Source organism: Sarcophilus harrisii, chromosome 4 (assembly GCF_902635505.1).
Source record: "Sarcophilus harrisii chromosome 4, mSarHar1.11, whole genome shotgun sequence".
Lineage (NCBI taxonomy): Eukaryota > Metazoa > Chordata > Mammalia > Dasyuromorphia > Dasyuridae > Sarcophilus > Sarcophilus harrisii.
The window spans coordinates 119,152,942-119,171,324 of NC_045429.1; the positions used below are offsets into that span (position 1 = coordinate 119,152,942).

Sequence of the window (18,383 nt, forward strand, 5' to 3'; positions counted from 1 at the left end):
TAGGATAAAAGGGGAAGAAGTTGAAAGGAAAAAAATATTTTTATGTATCTCCCAAATGTAAATAATAAACATGCGTGTGTACACACACATACGCACACATACTAATAATACATAGCTATTCCCCCAATATACTGTGGTCAAAGTATTTAAACAATCTCATAAAAAGAATTGCAAAGTATTTATAAGCACATGGAAAAATGCTCCAAATCAGGAATAATGAAAAATATATACCTAAAAAAACCCTAAAGTTTCACCTCACTCCTTGCAAATTAGTGAGAAAATTAGAAAAAAATGACAAAAAAACGTTGAGGGGTTAGGGAATAAAAGTCATAAAATATTCATGAAGCTGAAAAATTGTACAACCATTCTGGAAAACAATTAATTGGGTAAGTAAAATGACTAAAATATCCAAACTCTCTGAATCAGCAATTACCGGGTTGATATTTAAAGGAAGTCACTGATAAGGAAGTCCTCATATGTACCAAAATATTTATAGTAGTATCTTAATCATAATAAAGAATTGGAAACAAAGTAGATTCTCATCAATTAGGGAATAACAAATAAATTATGGCACATTGATAGAATGAATTAGTACCAGGCTGTAAGAAATTATATATATGATGAATTACAGAAAAATTTGGAAAGATCTATATAAACTGATGTGTAATGAAGCAGATCCAAGGAAACAACATGCACAATATAATATAAATGGAAAAAATGCATACACAAAAACTAATAAAATCAAGTATCACTCAAATGAGTTATGACACATATGAAAACTCTCAAACTACTCTTCATGAAGATAGGAGGTCCCCAGGTGTTATACATTGCAATTTTCATACTTTCTCAAAGTAATGATCAGCTGCGTTGATTTTTTTCCTCTTTTCTTAAAATCATCTTTTAAAAATAACACTTGTTATACTCTTTAGAATGACTCTTTAGGAAGATATGAGAGGACTACTGACAACCACTAAGATGATGTATATAAAAAAAAACACCAATACATCAACAAAAATTTATTTCTAAAAGGAACTTGGTAAATAAATTATCTCAAGCAAGGAATAGTAAGGAAGACAATGTCACTCAATAGTAGAATACACTTAGGGGAATCAGGTGCAAGAAGACTAAAAAGGTAAAAGGAAGCCAAGTTATATAAATTTTGAAAACCAAACACAGGATTTTATATTTGATATTGGAAGTAACAAAGAACCACTGAAGTTAGAAAATATTGTTACTAGGTGAGTGAATAACATAATCAGACCTCACTTTGGAGTGACAGCTGAGTGACTCTTTTAGAACAGAATGTTCACTTGTGAGGTTATGAGAATCTGCCCCAGGATTTCAGATGAGAAAGGGGGACATAGAGAAATTTAACAAAAGTAGAATCCATAAGCCTTGGAGAGAAGTTAGACAAGAGGAAAGGGAGGGGTTGAAAATGAGGTGTGAAGAATGACACTTAGGTTACAAATCTAGGTAACAAGAAGGGAGTACTCAACAGTAATAGTAAAGTTAGGAAGTGGGGATGGCACTAAGGAGGAAAAAAAATGAGTTTGGTTTTAGACATGTTGAAGTCTATGGGATACCTGGTTCAAGATGTCCAAGAGGCAATTGAAGATACATGACAGGAGATCAGGTCAGAAGCAAGGGCTAAATAAATGGATCTAAAAATCATTTGTAGAAAGAAGGTAATCGGACCTATGGGAGCTGATGAAATGCCCCAAGCAAACTAATATGAAGAGATAAGAGGGCCAAAGGAGGAGCTTTGGGGTACAGATAACATATTTCCTCTTTCACCTCTTTTTTTTTTTTTAGCTATTAAAATGTTTAATAACTAACTCATGCCCATGTTTTAGCCCTTTTCTAAAATATTTATACAGTATTTTTTTAAAAGTTAGTCATACATTTTATATTCAATTGCTTATAAGTATATCTTTCTATAAACATTACCACAGATTCACCTAAATGTTTCATCACGTTTCAAAAGCTTCAATACACAATGAAATGTCTTGAACTACATAATTACATTATTTTTCATAATAATTCTCCCAACTTGCTTTGAAACCAGTCATTAGTAATTGACTTGAAAGCTTCCTATAGGTGCTCTGAATCTGATAATGCAATGTTACAATTTTGAGGAAATTGTGTATTTGGGACAGGTCATTTTGGAAACATGCAGAGAAAAACAATGTGCTAACAAAAAAGACAAAACAAAAACTAGTTTTTGGCAATAGATGAGACCTGTTTTCTGACTCCCTAAATTGATTTTTTTGGATTTGACTATTTTCCGGTTTGCAATACTTGAACAGATATTCACTATATATTTTCTCCTATGTAAAGAACTGAAACCAATTAATAAAAATACAGTCCCATCTTTGTGTTGAAGCCCTGTGGTATTGCTTTCTGCTCTAAGCTCTTATTTGCCAAAACAGCAGAATAACCCAAATAATTCAGAAAGATTCCATAAAAATTTAAAGCGTTCTTAAGGCACACACTGAAAATTTAGTTTTTTGGCTATAGCAAGAACTCTACAAATAGATGTCAAAACAGACTTCAACAGCACCATTCTTTCCACTAATTGTGTTGTGAAAAAGTCAAAACCAAGAGTTTTTTTCCCTCTTCATTTTGGCCCAAAAGAAACAAGCAAAAAAGAAAGGCCCCTTTACTTTATAGATAAGGATACTGAGGCATGAGAGAACTAAATTTCCAAAGTCATGCTAGTGAGAATTAGTGTGAGAAGCTGGATCTGAAACCAGTTCCTGACTCTAAAATGTTCTTTTCATTGTCTCACTGGATCATTTGCTTTTGTAAAAATGAATTTTTTTCTGTTCCTATGTTACTAAGACTTTACAGTTTGACTTAAAATACAAAAGATGGTTATACCCGACAAATATTTAGTGAAAATGGTGAAACTTCTAAATTCCTATAAACTATTCTGTTAAGAGTTACCTTTCCTCAAACCAAATGCTAATGCATTTACCACATGCTTTTGTAACTGCTGGTAATACAAAGAGCAGTTAAGGGATTTTGTGTTTTCGTTCTAGTCATGATCTGAAAAGGTCCTAAGTTTGGTTTGGCTTTGGAATGATCTTTTGGGAAAAATGATGGACATCTCATTGTTTGAGACCAATTTTTTCTGAGTCACATTCAATTAGAGTCAGATTCAATCCATGAGGGATTTTATACTGCATTTTTATGCATTTTCCACAAAAAGTCCTGTAAGGCTGAATTTCACATTCTGTAGTAAGAAAAATAAATAAAGTAATGAGGACTAGCAAAGTTTACTAATTCTCTCCTTCTTTAAAGGAAGTTAGGTGACTTGGATTCCTGACTCAACTCTTATCTTGGTTTCCCACTTTCAAATATGAGGTGAGACTTATTTCCCAACAAGACTCAAAAGATGAAAGGATTAACAACTTAACATTTACATAGTATTCTTAGACTCTCTCTGAGACTCTCTGTCTAGACATTATCAATATGCTATTATAACTATGTGAATTATTTGAGGAAAGGTATTGTTAGAGAAAAAATATGAGGTCTTATATTTTCTTGCTCCTCTTGCAATAGAGGAATGACTAAAAGGTTTCCTAGACTTAGGCTATACTGATAAAATAGAATTTTAAGAAGCTTGGGAAACTATAAGTTTAAGTTTCCAAAATTTTTCAACCTAAGAAAAAACTACTAAAGGGGAAAATACTATGATACGTATTAGACTTTGACTCATGAAGAATTTTCATAAAATAATTTTATTTGGGGATTTCTTGGCTAAGTGCATTAACATTTGCTTTTTGTCAGTAAAAGCCCATATTTTCACTAAAACTAGATGTGTAATATTGATGGATTCGTCCCATTTGTTTTTTTCTTGGTTAGAGTAAGTCACTAAATTCTCAGTGTACTGCAAGACTGACTTCAAGAACCTGTAGAGAGAAAAAAAAAAAAAGGAAAAAGATTGGCAAAAGGTCTTTTTTTTTCTGATACTGATTTATCTACCAATTACTTAAACTTTCTTCCTTCTCAGATTTCTCCCAAACTTTCTTTTTCTTATTTCAAAAACAAGACTAGACTAAGTAGAATATATGTCATTCTCTTGATACAATATTATATACATAGCGACTCTAAAAATGTTTGATGAAAATTCTAAGATTTGGGCAATTAAAAACGAGAAATATGTATTAAAATAGAATAATTCTAAGAGATATATATGCCTATTTCTCCTTTGGAACTTGACCTATTTATCCTATACAAATCAATAAAATGGAAAGCACAAAATCATTAGGCTAAATGTTAGTTCTTTTGAAAAGAGATTTGTTTTTCCAGGCATCTTTAAACATATTAGTGCTTGTTTATAAAAAAAAAAAAAAAAAAAAAAAAAAAGTGAATGACCTTCTCTGAGAAATAAACACGAAGAAATTAATATAAATTCAAAGTAAAAGCCCTAGAAGGGAAATTTTCCTGACAATAAACATTATTAGAGTGAAATAATTATCAAAAAGCTCAAACTTATGCCAGGATTGTTTTACAGACTCTCATGCATCCATATACTACCTAACCAAATATTAGAATCACAGAACCAACCAGTCAGATATTTTCTATACAATATTCCCAAGAGACTGTTTAGCAAGTCTCTGCATGAACAATTCCAGTGATGAAAGCCTCCTCTCAAGACAGTCTTTTCTATCACTGGATAGCTCTGTTAGAAAATTATTGCTCAAATCCAATCAAAATTTGTTTCAATATATCTTTCATCCAACCCCAAGTTCTACCCTCTAGGGCCACAAAGAAAAAAAATTGATCTCTATTCTTTAGCTTCAAATGTCCAAAGATAATTACAAAGACTTCCCCCTTACCCCAAATCTTTTTTTTCTCTCCCAAACTATTCTTAATACGTTATGGCCTTTCAGTTGCATTCCTGGTTCCTGTTTCCCTCACTGCTCTAGTCATACTTTTCTGAGCATGTTCTAGTTCATCAAAGTCTTATCTTAAAAAGTGATACTCAAGCAAAATAACTGTTTAGACATGTATATACATATATTGTATTTAATTTATACTTTAACATATTTAACATGTATTGGTCAACCTGCTATCTGGGGGAGCAGATGGGGGGAAGGAGGAGAAAAGTTGGAACAAAAGGTTTTGCAATTGTCAATGCTGAAAAATTACCCATGCATATATCTTGTAAATAAAAAGCTATAAAAAAAAAAAAGTGGTACTCAGAAGATAGCACAAATACTTCAAGATATAATTTGATCAATGCAGAAAATAGTGTAACCATCATCTACTTAGATCTAGGACAGAGAAGTCAAGCACATGGACTGCAGTTTGCATGCAGCCCATAACATTCCCAAGTGGAACCTAAAGCTGATTAAAATATAACTGGGTATATTTAACAAAATCTGTTAAAGTACACTAAAACAAAGATAACGTAACATTGCAAAACTCTATTTGGCCCATAGTAATCTATAAGAATTCAGTGGTCCCATCTCTATTTGAGTCTGACAACAGTACAAAAGGATACTATACTTTTATTAATAAAGACTAGTTTTATTTGTGGGTTTTTTTGCTACCGTGTCATTCTGTTGACTTACTTTGAACTTGCAATCCACTAGGCTTACAGGACCTAGTTGTAAAGCAGGTATCATCTACATTAACAGATGAAATGACCTGCCCAACTCAACCAACATCCTCTGACTTCAAAAAATGTTCTTTCTACTGCATCATGCATCTCAAAGATCAGATTTTAAGTTGCCAAAACAAATGTAAAGGATTTCTGAGATTTGATCATCAGCTATAACCTTGAGGAATCCTCAAAGAGCTAATATGACCTTTGTGATTCCATGTCCTGATGTTTTCTCTGAGCTTTCAGGTCCTCCTAAGAAAGACGGCTACAAAGGTTACACTGTTTCTTTAAAATCCAATGCTATAGGAGGTTTTAGATATTTTGGAAACGTGTAATTCTCTCCTAAACCCGAAAAGTTCAGTTCTGCCAAACATGTTTTAAATCAATCAGGTAGAATAAGAATTTATCATATAAGAAAAACTGAATCTTCCTTAGTAATCATTGAGGCTAAGTTAGCTACATAATGAATGTATAAATTAAATGAGAACACAACTGCTAAGCACAAAACTAGGTACAATGCACCACTAAGTGCTAAGTGTTGGAGATGCAAATAGAAAATCCAATACATGCAAGTCAAAACATCCTCTCTTGATGTCATTGGTCCTCTTCGAGAATGAAGGACCCACAACAGCAAATACCAGATAGGGTAGGATTCACCAAAGGGGTCATGGAAAGACCTAGCAGTCTTTATGGTGAATCAGCAAGAGAGAAGGCCTGGAAGCCTAGATGGCAAGTAGGTTGATTTAACTGGATTACAAGGAGAGATAAGGCTTATATATAAACACATCTTTAGTGTTGTTTTGACTGATAAAACAGTATTTGCTTCTGGAAGATGGCAGCAGGAACCAGGGCGGGATCAGGGTCAGAAGAGTGGTTACTACTACTCCAAGTAGTTCTTAAAAAACAGGGGGATAATAGGCCATCTCTGTGAGGTCTTAACATAAGTGATGCTCACCTCTACTGGCTTAGTGGCTGTCATGATGGGGCCCCATTACTTCATAGAATGTTCCCCCTGATAATGGTAGTGTGGCTAGGCTAGAAATATAGCCCATGTTGATACTGCTATTATCAGGATTCTTAGATATGAGGTTCTGGATGGCTTTTGTTGGATAGATGGTAATGGTGGTTGGTTAGCCCGTTTCATTCAAGCCATCTCTTCCCTCTCTCTCTGGAGCACACTATTTCTGCTTCTGGAGTGCACAATATATCTCTCTGCTATGTCTAGAGGTAACAGAATGGACTAAATGATTTTTGATGGAATTGTTTTCTTAGCAACATTCATTTTATCTGTGCTAGCAATAGCAATCCTGTATTCTCAAGTAAAAGAGAAATTTTTCAAAGATTCACTATATTTCTCTATCTATGCCATCTCAGGAAACAGTTGGTACACTGGAAAAACCACCTGCTCTGGGAACTGAAGAACTGGATTCAAATCCTACTTCTGATATTGTTACAAAAGGTCTTGGGCCAGTCCCTCATCTACAATTTCTTCAACTATAAATAAGGAGTATTGGATGGCTTTGGCATATCCTTCTGGCATTAGATGTAGGATCCTATATAAATGTCTAAAGGAAAATGCTTAAGAAATGCATCTATTTAATGGTTAAAAATAAAAGATACTGTCAAAGAAAAAATAACAAAGAATAAATCCATTTAGTTCAATTTAAAATGTCACATACTTACTTTAGGTACTGTTGGTATTCACAAGCATTTTTTTCATTAACAATATGAATATTGACCAATTCCAGTGTGATTAGTAATAATAGTAGCTGGAGTACTGGAGACAAAAGCTTAATACTAAAAATAAAATAGAACTTAATTAATAAAGATGTTTTCTTCAGGTAAAAAATCACTTTTCTATTGGAAAAAAACCTTTGTTTACCTCTGCTATTCTGTCTAGCTGAAATCACATTTCCCCCTTTTTTTCACCAATAAATGTGGTAAACAAAGAGCCTCCACCTCAGTTTTCCCAGCACACTCACAGAATTATAAAACAATCACAGAATCCATTGCAACAAACATATATTGAATGCTTGCTATATAGACGGCATCAAGATAGAAATCAAAGACTTTTTATAAAAAGAGAACTGAAACTGTTAGTTCTTTAGGAACTTACATTTCATTGGGATAGATGGATACAACATATAGACATAGAAATAAAATGAAACATACATTCTCAGACACAGTCAAGGGAGGAATTTGATTATCCAAATTTGTTACTAAGTTTATTTTCTTTGTTTTTTTGTCTTCAGTGATTGTAGAGAGGTTATATCCCTTTCAAGTTAAACAGTTTACTATCAGTGTGGTAGACAATCTTGATGCTATTTTCATCCTCATTGAAGGCATCCAACAACAATGCAGAAAACATTATGCTACATAGCATGGGAACAAACCCAAAGACCTTCTTCACTCCACTGGTGACTAGGAAAGGGCAAGAGTGTTGTCTACTCTCCAAAACTTGTGTGTAAGCATACCATCATGAAACTCACAATACTGAAGAACACCAAGCAACCAGCATGTAAATGAGTCAAGGAAAAAAGATCATTGCGGGGGTGGGGAGGAAGTGACAAGCACACGGTATGCACACTATCTCCCCTGGGCTTTCATGATAGCTCTTTCCTGTCTCTCTCAGACTAACCTTTCCTGGTTTGTCATTGAAATTCAAACCTCTCATGATTAAGTGTCCCTGCAGGCTCTGTTCTGGGTCCCACTGTTCTTACTTTATTCTCTCCCCCTCCCATTCTCTTTCCTTTTTCCCCCTCCCTTTCCCTCCTTCTCTCTCTCTCCTTTTCTCTCTCTCTCCCTCTCCCTTCCTTTCTCTCTCCCCCCTCTCCCTCTCAGCAGCCTCTCCCACCCAGGTTCTCATTATTACATTCCCAGATCCCTTCTCTGAATTTCAGGCACATACATATGAGTAACTTCTCACTGGAAATTTCAAAATGGACATCTTAGAAACATCTGAAGTTCAACATATCTAAAACAGATACCATTATATTTTCTCCAAAACTCTCCTCTCCTTCAAACCTCCTTATATCTGTTGAAGGCACCACACTTCCCCCCTCTCTCAAGTTCACAACCTTTTATCTGCTGAAGACACCATGTTTTTTTCCAGACTCTCAGGTTCATAACCTATGTCTCTCATATCCGAGTCCTTCCATCTACTCACACAACCATCACCTTAGTTAACTTCTCACCTGGATGCTTGTGACAGCTCTGTAATTGGCCTCCCTGCTCCAAATCCTTCCCTGATTTAGTCTATCCTCCCCACAGCCATCAAAGAGATCTTTGTTAAGCACAGATCTGACCATGGCATTCCCCTACTACAAACTCCTATGGCCTCCTATCTTCCTTTAGTACACAAACTCCTCTCTTTAGCTTTCAAAGCCTTCACAAACCTGCCTAAGCCTCACTGTCCATTCCACCCTGCCTTGCACTCTTGTGATCCTGGCCTTGCCTCTGTGACACTCCCTCTGTCACCTCTGTGCCTTCACACTGTCACTTATCCAGAGAATGCATTCTCCTGACTTCCCCAAAATATCTCTTCCTTCCTTCCTTCAGGCTTCCTTCAGTGGCTAAACCTTTGCTTTGGGACAAGTTGTTAACGCGTAACAACGTCCCTTTCTTAGTTATAATTCAGTTAAGTTACCACCTTCTGTGACTTTGTAAAGATAAATTGCTGAGATGGCCACCATGCTCTGCTGCTCTCTTTGGGCCCAACAGGCTAGCTTATCAAAGTAAGAAATTCCTAGTGAGGAAACTCCCTTCACCAATACAAAGGAGGAACTTCTAGTCTTTGAGAATATCCAGAAATTCAGAAGTTCAGTGATAAGTTAGTATGCATTAAAAGCAAAACTGGGATCCAGGTTTTCTTGACTTCAGGCTAAAAGTCTAACCATAACAATGCCATGCTGTTTCTGGCTGCTTCAGATGAGTAACTAAGGATTTCTTAAAAGAACTTCAGTTTTCTCTGAATAAAGAAATTAAAACTACACCTAAAGTTAATGTTATGATTTTGCTCTCATCCAAAATAAAATAGATATTTTAAAAACCTGTTTAACATGCGTAGATAGTTCTGCCTCTGGCGAGACCGAAGTGTCTTTTGTGTCCACTGCTTAAATCTTATTTCTGTAGTGGCAATAATTTGATCAGACACCAGGTGGCAATGCGCACTTATTTTCTGAAGAATAACAAGGACTTCAAGGACAGACCGTGGACAATATAAAGTTCGGATGCGTTTGCTACAAAGCTCATGAAGTAAAAGAGACCACCTAGAAATCAGAAAATAAAGCTTTAATCATATATTTTAAAATGAACTCGCAAAAGATTCACTTTCTCAAAACATAAATAACTTTTATTAAGAAAAAAGCAAACAAACAGCAAATTTCCTAAAACTTTTATATATTATCAAATCCACCGTTCTTTGTTTTATTGAATTTATACCAGATATCTAACTGGGCATTTCTAGAACTAGAAAATTATTCCTCAATTATAAAAAATTACACATAAAATGTAAAACAAGACAATGCAAACAAGTAATGCTTTAATAATACTCAAGAAAATTGAAGGGGTAATTCATCAATAGGGAAATGGCTGAACAAGCTATGACATGATTGTGCTATAAGAAATGACAAGCAGTGTAATTTCAGAAAAACCTGGGAAGATTTGTATGAATCAATACAAAGTGAAGCAAGTATAGCTAAGAGAAAAAATTGTACATAGTAATATGATAGTCAACTGTAAACAATTTATCTATTCAATACAGGGCAATTCTGAAGAACTTATGATGAAAAATACTATCCACCTCCAGAAAAAGAACTGATGGAATCAAAATACAGAGTAAAGCGTATTTTTTCAATTTATTTTTCTTATTTTGAATGTTTTACACAATTTTCCATATATAACTGATATCACTTTCCTGACTTCACAATGGAGAACAGAGAAAATTCAAAACTCAAAAGATTAAAAAAAAAATGTTTTAAATAAATAAATAAGCAGTAGATTCGAAGATAATTATAATAATACTAAAGATGCCTTACTACTAAACACTAAATATTCAAATACTACTTAATTCTAAAGATTACTTACTTTGCTGTAGGAGGATTATCCAGTAAATTACTCAAATTACAGTCAACCTGTGGCACATAATGTTGGAGCTCAGAAGAAATTTTCATAATCAAATGATAACAATCATTTGCTTCAGAATTGCTTCCTAATCTGAAAAATATAAAATTTTAGATTTATAACTACAATTTTAGAAGTTCATACTTGATTAAATGAATATATAACTAGTTTGCTTGTGTAACAGCACCAAATCCTTTGAGTAATGAATAAATATCGATCAGCAAATTTTTTTTTAATGATAAAGCAATGTACTTTTGAAGTTTAGTTTACCTTTGATTCAATTTCAATTAGCTGTCTTTTCAGTTAGGCCTTTGCAAAGAACGTATATGTATTATATGCACATAAACATATAAATGCGTGTATGTACAAGAACACATCTGTAGCAATCTCACTGTTACTAGTTTCATACCCTGTAAGTTAGGGGCAATAATGCTTCATTAATGAAATGAATATTTTATTCGAAAAAATATCTATAAAATGTTTAACCAAGGGAGATTTTTTTGTAAAGGTCTGTATGAAACTTTCTTATTATTTACTCTTCTAAAGAGATGAAGTGGGACCTGGCATTGAAGAAAATAATGAGGAAAAACTGCTAGACCAGACCAAATATAAAAGAGAAGGTCTATAAAAATGAAGATCAAAGGACAATGATGGGGGACACAGTGGGAAACAGCAGGATGGAATGCATTCTAAGTAGGAATAACAAGAAAAATAATATAAAAGATTTCATCAAAGAAATGCATGAGCCAAAAAACAAAATAATTTTTAAAAAAGTCCATTCACTCCTCTGGGACATTCACTCCTCCTTACACAAGAGACAGAGAAGAAAAGGAGCAACTCTCAGCAGAGGGACAAAATCACAGCAAGACATGAACAGGAACTGTACAAGATGAGCAAGTGAGTTGGGTTGTGGCTTGCATCATTGGAGAAAATACCCACACTGATGAGAATTCAGGGGAATTCTGAGTAGTGGTTTTTTAAAGGCCTTCTCTGAACAAGAATTAATTTTAACACTAAGGATCAAAAACCTATCAAGACCCCATCTTACCCTTATAACTATAAGACATTTGCCCTATCTTTTAGCTTGATGCCATACCTGGTTGCTTCCTGAATTTGTTCCACTGGCACTAATGGAAGCTGAGGCCATATTGTGATGCTTTCCTCACAGTATAGGATCTAGGAAATCAAAATGTAATTAATTTTAAGGAATTCAAAGATATTATCTGGTAAATTTATTTTTCAAAATTCTATCAAATTTAGAATGCAATACATGTGAAAAACCCATTAAGCTCTATTTTTTGTATTTTGGCCAAAAAATTAACATAAGTAATTCAGCAGTTTACTGCCTGGAATGCATAAGTTACAATTAAATTATTAGAAAAATGGAACAAATTCATAATTATGTTATTCAAGTAATGATATACAGTAGACATGTCTTGAACTGAACTTCTTTCACCTCAAGTCTTCAACTCTTCCTAATTTTCCTGCTACTGTGAAGGGTACCACAATCCTAGGCACTTAGGTTTGCCATGTAGGCAGGTATTATCCTGATTCTTCAGTCTCTCACACTCCACATATCCAATCTCTTGCCAAGTGCTTTCATTTCTATCTTTGTAACATCTGTCATAGAGGGGGAACCCCCTTCTCTCCCCTGACACTGTCACGACCCTAATATAGGTCCCCCTGTCACCTCACACCTTGACTACTGCAACAATTTTTGGCTTCTCTCCCAAGCTCAAGGCTCCCCTCACTCCAGTCTCTCCTCCACTCAACTGTCAAATTGAACTTACTAAAACATAGATCTAACCATATCACCCCCATAAAACTGCAGTGGTTCCCTATCACCTTCAGGATCAAATATAAAATTCACTCTTTGGAATTAGAGTAGACAATGGAAAAACAAAACTATCACTATTTGCAGACGAAATGATGGTACATTTAGAGAATCAACTAAAAAACTACTTGAAACAATTCAGCAAAGTTGCAGAATATGAAATAAAGCTACATAAATCATAAGCATTTTTACATATTACCAACAAAGCCCAGAAGTAAGAGACAGAAGGAGAAATTCCATTTCAAATAATTGAAAACAATATATAATGTTTGGAAGTTTGCCTACCAAGACAAACCCAGGATATGAACACAATTACAAAATATTTTTCACACAAATCAAGTCAATGGACTTTATTTCTTTATTATTCCAAATAAATGAAAAATATCAATTTCTTATGGGTAGGCCAAGCTAATATAATAAAAATTACAATTATATCTAAATTAATCTACTTATTCAGTGCCATACAAATCAAACTGCCAAGAAGTTACTTTATAGAGATAGAAAAAGATACCTAAATTCATCTGGAAGAACAAAAAATCAATATCAAGGGAATTGAGGAAAAAATGCAAAAGAAGGTGGCCTACCTATACCAAGCTTAAAACTATATTATAAAATGGCAGTCATCAAAAACATTTGGTACTGATTATGAAATAAGAGTGGTGGATCAATGGAATAGGTTAGGTACACAAGACATAGCAGTCAATAGATACAGTAATCTACTGTTTGATAAATCCAAAGACTCCAGCTTCTAGGATAAAAACCCACTATTTGATAAAAATTGCTGGGAAAACTAGAAAATGGTATGGCAAAAATTAGGCATGGACCAACATCTCTCACACCCCTTACACCAAGATAATGCTGAAATGGGTTCATGATTTAGGTAGAAAGGGTGAACTATAAACAAATAAGGAGAGCAAGGGATAGTTTCCTTGTCAGATCTTTGGAAGAGGGAAGAATTTATGATAAACAAGAATCAGAGGACATTATGAAATGTGAAATGGATAATTTTGATTACATTAAATTAAAAAGTTTTTACATAAACAAAACCAATGAAGCTAAGATTAGAAGGGAAGTAGAAAAAGCTGAGACGTAATTTTTACAATCAATGAGTGATAAAGGCCTCACTTCTAAAATATATAGAGAACTGAATCAAATTTATAAGAATACAAGTCATTCTCCAATTGATAGTCAAAGGATATGAACAATTTTCCAATAAAAAAATTAAAGCCATCTCTATTCATATGAAAACATATTCTAAATCACTATTGATTAGAGAAATGCAAATTAAAACAACTCTGAGGTACCATCTCACATCTCTCAGTTTGACTAAGATGATAGGAAAAGATAATTATAAATGTTGTAGGGGATGTGAGAAAACTGGGATACTAATGCATTGTTGGTGGAATTTTTAACTGATTCAACCATTCTGGAAAGCAATTTGGAACTATGATCAAAGAGCTATAAAATTGTGTATACCCTTTGATACAACAGTCTCATTACTGGATCTGTATCCCAAAGAATTATAAAAGAAGGAAAAGAACTACATGTGCAAAAATATTTGTAGCAGCTCTTTTTGTGGTGACAAGGAATTGCAAATTGAGGGGATGTCCATTAATTTAGGAAGAACTGAATAAGTCATGGTTTATGAATGTAAAGGAATATTACTGTTCTGTAAGAAATGATAAACACGGGGTAGCTAGGTAGTGCAGTAGACAGAGCACCAGCCCTGAAGTCAAGAGAACCTCGAGTTCAAATCTGGCCTCAGACATTTACCACTGACTAGCTGTGTGATCCTGGACCCAATTGCCTCAGCAAAAAAAAAAAAAAGAGAGAGACAGAGACAGAGAGACTCTGGCAAGTATAGGAACCTCTATTTGTCTCATCTATAAAATGGAGATAATAATAATACCTATCTACTAGGGTTCTTGTGAAGATCAAATGAGATAATAATGATAGCGTACTTCGCACATGCCTGGTACACAGTAAGTGCTGTATAAATGTTAGCTATCATTATATCTTGTTTGTAAACAGTTAATTGCATATTGTCTCCCCCCGTAGATTGGGAGCTCCTTCAGAGCAGAGACTGATTCGCTTAGAATGTTTTTGGAGGGGGTAGACTGCCATTTTTATATTTCCAGTGCTTAGTACACTGCTTGGCAAATAGGTATTTAATAAATATTAGCTGAGTTAGGAAAATGTATCTCTCCTTTCATTGGAGAAGGGTGAAAATGTGCACAGAATATTGCATATGCTATCAAACATGTTGATGTGCTAGTCATTTTTGAACTCTTTTTTTTCCTCTCCCTTTTAAAAAATGAATGGCTCACCTCATAAAGGGAAAGAAATATTTGGAAATGACTATGATATTTAAAAAAGACAACAATAAAAAGAGGATTTTTTTTTTAAATACAGAAAATCTCACTGATGATCTTGGCAAGGGCCAACTCAATTAAATGATGAAATCAGATGCCAGAAAGGACTGAAAATGATGGTAAGGGGAAGCACTGAGAAAACTTTTATCTTTCTTCTTCCTAGGGATTCTGCCATGAAAGGAAGATATGAGAAACTGCATGCAAGGGAGAGCCATATCAAATTTTCTTTTTAAGGAAGGGGAGACCTTCAGGAGAAGAGAAAATGTTCAGAAAATTAGGAAGCCATTAAGAGGTTATTTAACTTTGGAGAGAATTGTTTCAGTCAAGTGATAATGGTCAAAAACTAAAACATAAAAGTTTGAATAGTGAGAGGAAAGATATGGAAGCTGTAATGTAAACAACTTTTTCAGTGAGTTATCTGAGAAAAAGGAAAAAAGAAAGCTTAAGTGGCCGACAAGGTGAGAAAAAGGGAGAAAAGGAGGGAAGAAAAGAAATAAAAGAGGACAAGACAGAAGAAAAGAAAGAGGGAGAGGATGAGAAAAGAATTGGGAAGGAAAAAGAATGAATGAGGTTGCAGTGTGCAGATAAAGACAGGAAGAGATAAGAATCAAGGGCAATTCAGCGTCAAAGATTGGAGAAAGGAGAAATTTGGAAATCATAATGATGTTTCAAAATGAAGAGAGAAGAGAAAGCTTATATCTACATAACCTTCTAAATTACATGAAATTTGAACTTCTAAAATGTAAGATAGATGTTACATTATTCCCAACTCTCCTTTCCTTTTCTAATACACATCTTAAGATACAAGAAGCAATGTCTCCCTCTCACCCTCACAAAGTTCCATCATTTCTCCCCCACTTTATGAGAATTAGATTCAGACAAGTTCTTCACATACATAAACTCCATATTCTGAATATTAAATAATCACTAAGACATAATTAACCTGCTCTACTTTTTACAAAAAAGAGCTCTATAGCATACTGATTGAAGTTCTCCATTACTACATCATGACTTGGTTCCAATTTATAAAGGAATAATTTCATCAAAACACACGCACACACACACAAACGTACCCTTTTAGGTAATATGCCTTCCTACCTTTTTTTTAAGCTGAGAAACTGGATGGAACTGAGAACAATAGCAATTTGCACAGTCTATTAAAATTTTGATTGATGCATTCTCCTGGTTTTTAAAAAAACAGAGAAGGCAGATTTAGTTTAATGACTGTAACTTTTGTTTTATCTCATGGCTTTCTGACATTGAAGCGAAAGTCATTTAAGACAAGTTTTCCAAAGATCTTATCTCAAAAACAGGGAAATAAACAACTATAATGAAAAAAATTTTTCATAAACATTCGATGAAACTTTAAATATAAGGCCCAGATTATAGGTGGTAATAGTTTTAACTTAATGGATAATAAAATATTCGAACAAAATTTCAAAGTATGACAGCTTTAATAATATTTGTCTTGGTATATCCCCAACTCATGCAAATTTAGTAGACACTTAGAGATATTTACTACTTTAATATGTAGTTTTGAAAAAGTTGTTTTTGTTCATATTATAATAGAATTCATATATAATTAAAGCTAGAAGGAATTTTAATGATCCTCTAGTTTAAGGGTTCCCAATCTTTCTCAGTTCCTTGTATAACTTGGCTTTCAAGAACCCTTTCTATACTCTATACCCTTCTTATAGGAGGTAGCTAAATAGCACAGTGGATAGAGCACTGACTCTGGACTTGGGGAAATATGAGTTCAAATCCATCCTCAGACACTTAGTAGCTGTGTGACTGTGGAGAAGTTATTTAACTTCAGTTTGGCAGAGTTTCCTTAAACATGAAATGGGGATGATAACAGCATTACTTTCATACAGTTGTTTTGGAGATCAAACAAGATCATATTTGCAAACCACTGAGCACTATGCTTTGCATATAATGCTTATCCATCTTCCCATCCCACCATGGGGGATACAATACAGAAAGAAATAAAATATGGCATTTGCCATTCACGTGCAATAAAAAATGAAATAACAAAATTCTTTTCAGTAGGATAAGAGTTTCTCCATATTCCCAATAGTCCCAATATGAAAAATTTCATATCTCAGGTTGGAAATTCCTATTCTGATGCAAATCTCTAATTCTACAAACAGTTGAAGAATGTGAGAACTAGAGAGAGACCTGCCCATGGCTACATGAATTGTACATTGTCAGATCAGGAGCAGAAAACTGTATCAGAGTTCTTTTATCATCCTGGTTCTTGACAATTTTCATTAGCTTTTAGAAACACACAAAAAGGTGTTTCTAAGAAGTACTTTAAACCACTTCAAATTAAATTAAATAGAAAATCTATAGATTGACCTGTCTAGGAGAATTTTAAAAAAGAAGTCAATAAACAGACTCCATTTTCAATTTTCCCTATTACTAGAGAAATAAATGATTTAAAATTGAATTGAGAAATGACTACATTTTCAAAGTTATCTTGTTCTGTGTATATCTGGTAGCAAATAAAATTGACAGTAATTTTCCATAAATAATATTACCTTAGAAACTGATAACACATCTTCTTCAACAAATCTGAGTAAGAGTACAATGGAAAAGGCAAGTAGCTGATTTGTAACCTCTTTTGGAAAGTCATTTACATTGATCTCCCCATGGCTTAAGCGATCTCTTACACGTGGGCCTTCTTGGTGGTTCAAGAAATCCCAAAGAAACTCCTGTCAGGAAACAAGTAGAGATAAAACACACATTGTAATATTATTCATACTTGGGAGTGTGAATCGCATGAAGCCAAGTGCAGAACAAACTTCCACTGGGCAATATCTTTCAAAGTGATCATTATAATATAAGCAATACACTATTTATACATATTTTGCTACCATAAAAATCTTCCTTTTGCATAGGATCATAGAATTTAGAGATAGAAAGACCTTTAGAAACCATGTAGTCCCCTCGCCTCACTGATAGGGAAATCGAAGCCCAGAAAAATTCAGTAACTTGCTCAAAGTCACTCACGTAGTAACTGCTAGAGAAACTCAAATCCAGTTCTATCTCTACATTCAGGACTCTCAGGACTACCACACATGGAATCCTAACTTCCTGCAAACTTTCTGCAACCACTTATCTGTAGAAAGCCAGGAAATCGTCAATAGGATTCTGCATGTTTCACTAATATACATAATATATTATATGGCAACATTATATAATTTTACCACCTTAGTCTTGATTTAAGAAAGTTTTTTTGCTTTGCACTGTGTTTAAGCATTAGTTAAGTACTCTAAGGAATCCAGGGGAAGTTCTGAATAAGTTATGGAAAAGAGAACTTTCAATAACTATTCTTAGTGATTCTTTATATAACTTTTCTCTTCTACCCGGCCTCTAATTAAATCAACCAAAATTTTATTGTTCTTTCCCCATATACTCAAAGCCTTCAATGCTATCCACA

At 34.1% G+C, this 18,383-nt stretch overlaps 1 protein-coding gene across 7 annotated transcripts in view; it reads right to left on the bottom strand.

Moving 5' to 3' along the window:
* Window positions 1-1,815: 1,815 nt before the first annotated feature.
* Window positions 1,816-18,383, bottom strand: part of ERMARD (ER membrane associated RNA degradation) — a 43,319-nt gene continuing 26,751 nt past the window's right edge. For 6 of the 7 annotated variants that reach the window (XM_023503370.2, XM_031937450.1, XM_031937452.1 and 3 more), the window contains 7 exons: window positions 17,482-17,655; window positions 16,040-16,123; window positions 11,832-11,911; window positions 10,700-10,828; window positions 9,664-9,882; window positions 7,298-7,411; window positions 1,816-3,914 (listed from right to left, as the gene is read on the bottom strand). In XM_023503370.2, the coding sequence (XP_023359138.1) occupies window positions 3,731-3,914; window positions 7,298-7,411; window positions 9,664-9,882; window positions 10,700-10,828; window positions 11,832-11,911; window positions 16,040-16,123; window positions 17,482-17,655 (984 nt within the window). In that variant the 3' untranslated portion in view covers window positions 1,816-3,730. The remainder of the gene's footprint in view (window positions 3,915-7,297; window positions 7,412-9,663; window positions 9,883-10,699; window positions 10,829-11,831; window positions 11,912-16,039; window positions 16,124-17,481; window positions 17,656-18,383) is intronic. The other variant, XM_023503367.2, reaches the window with a different exon arrangement.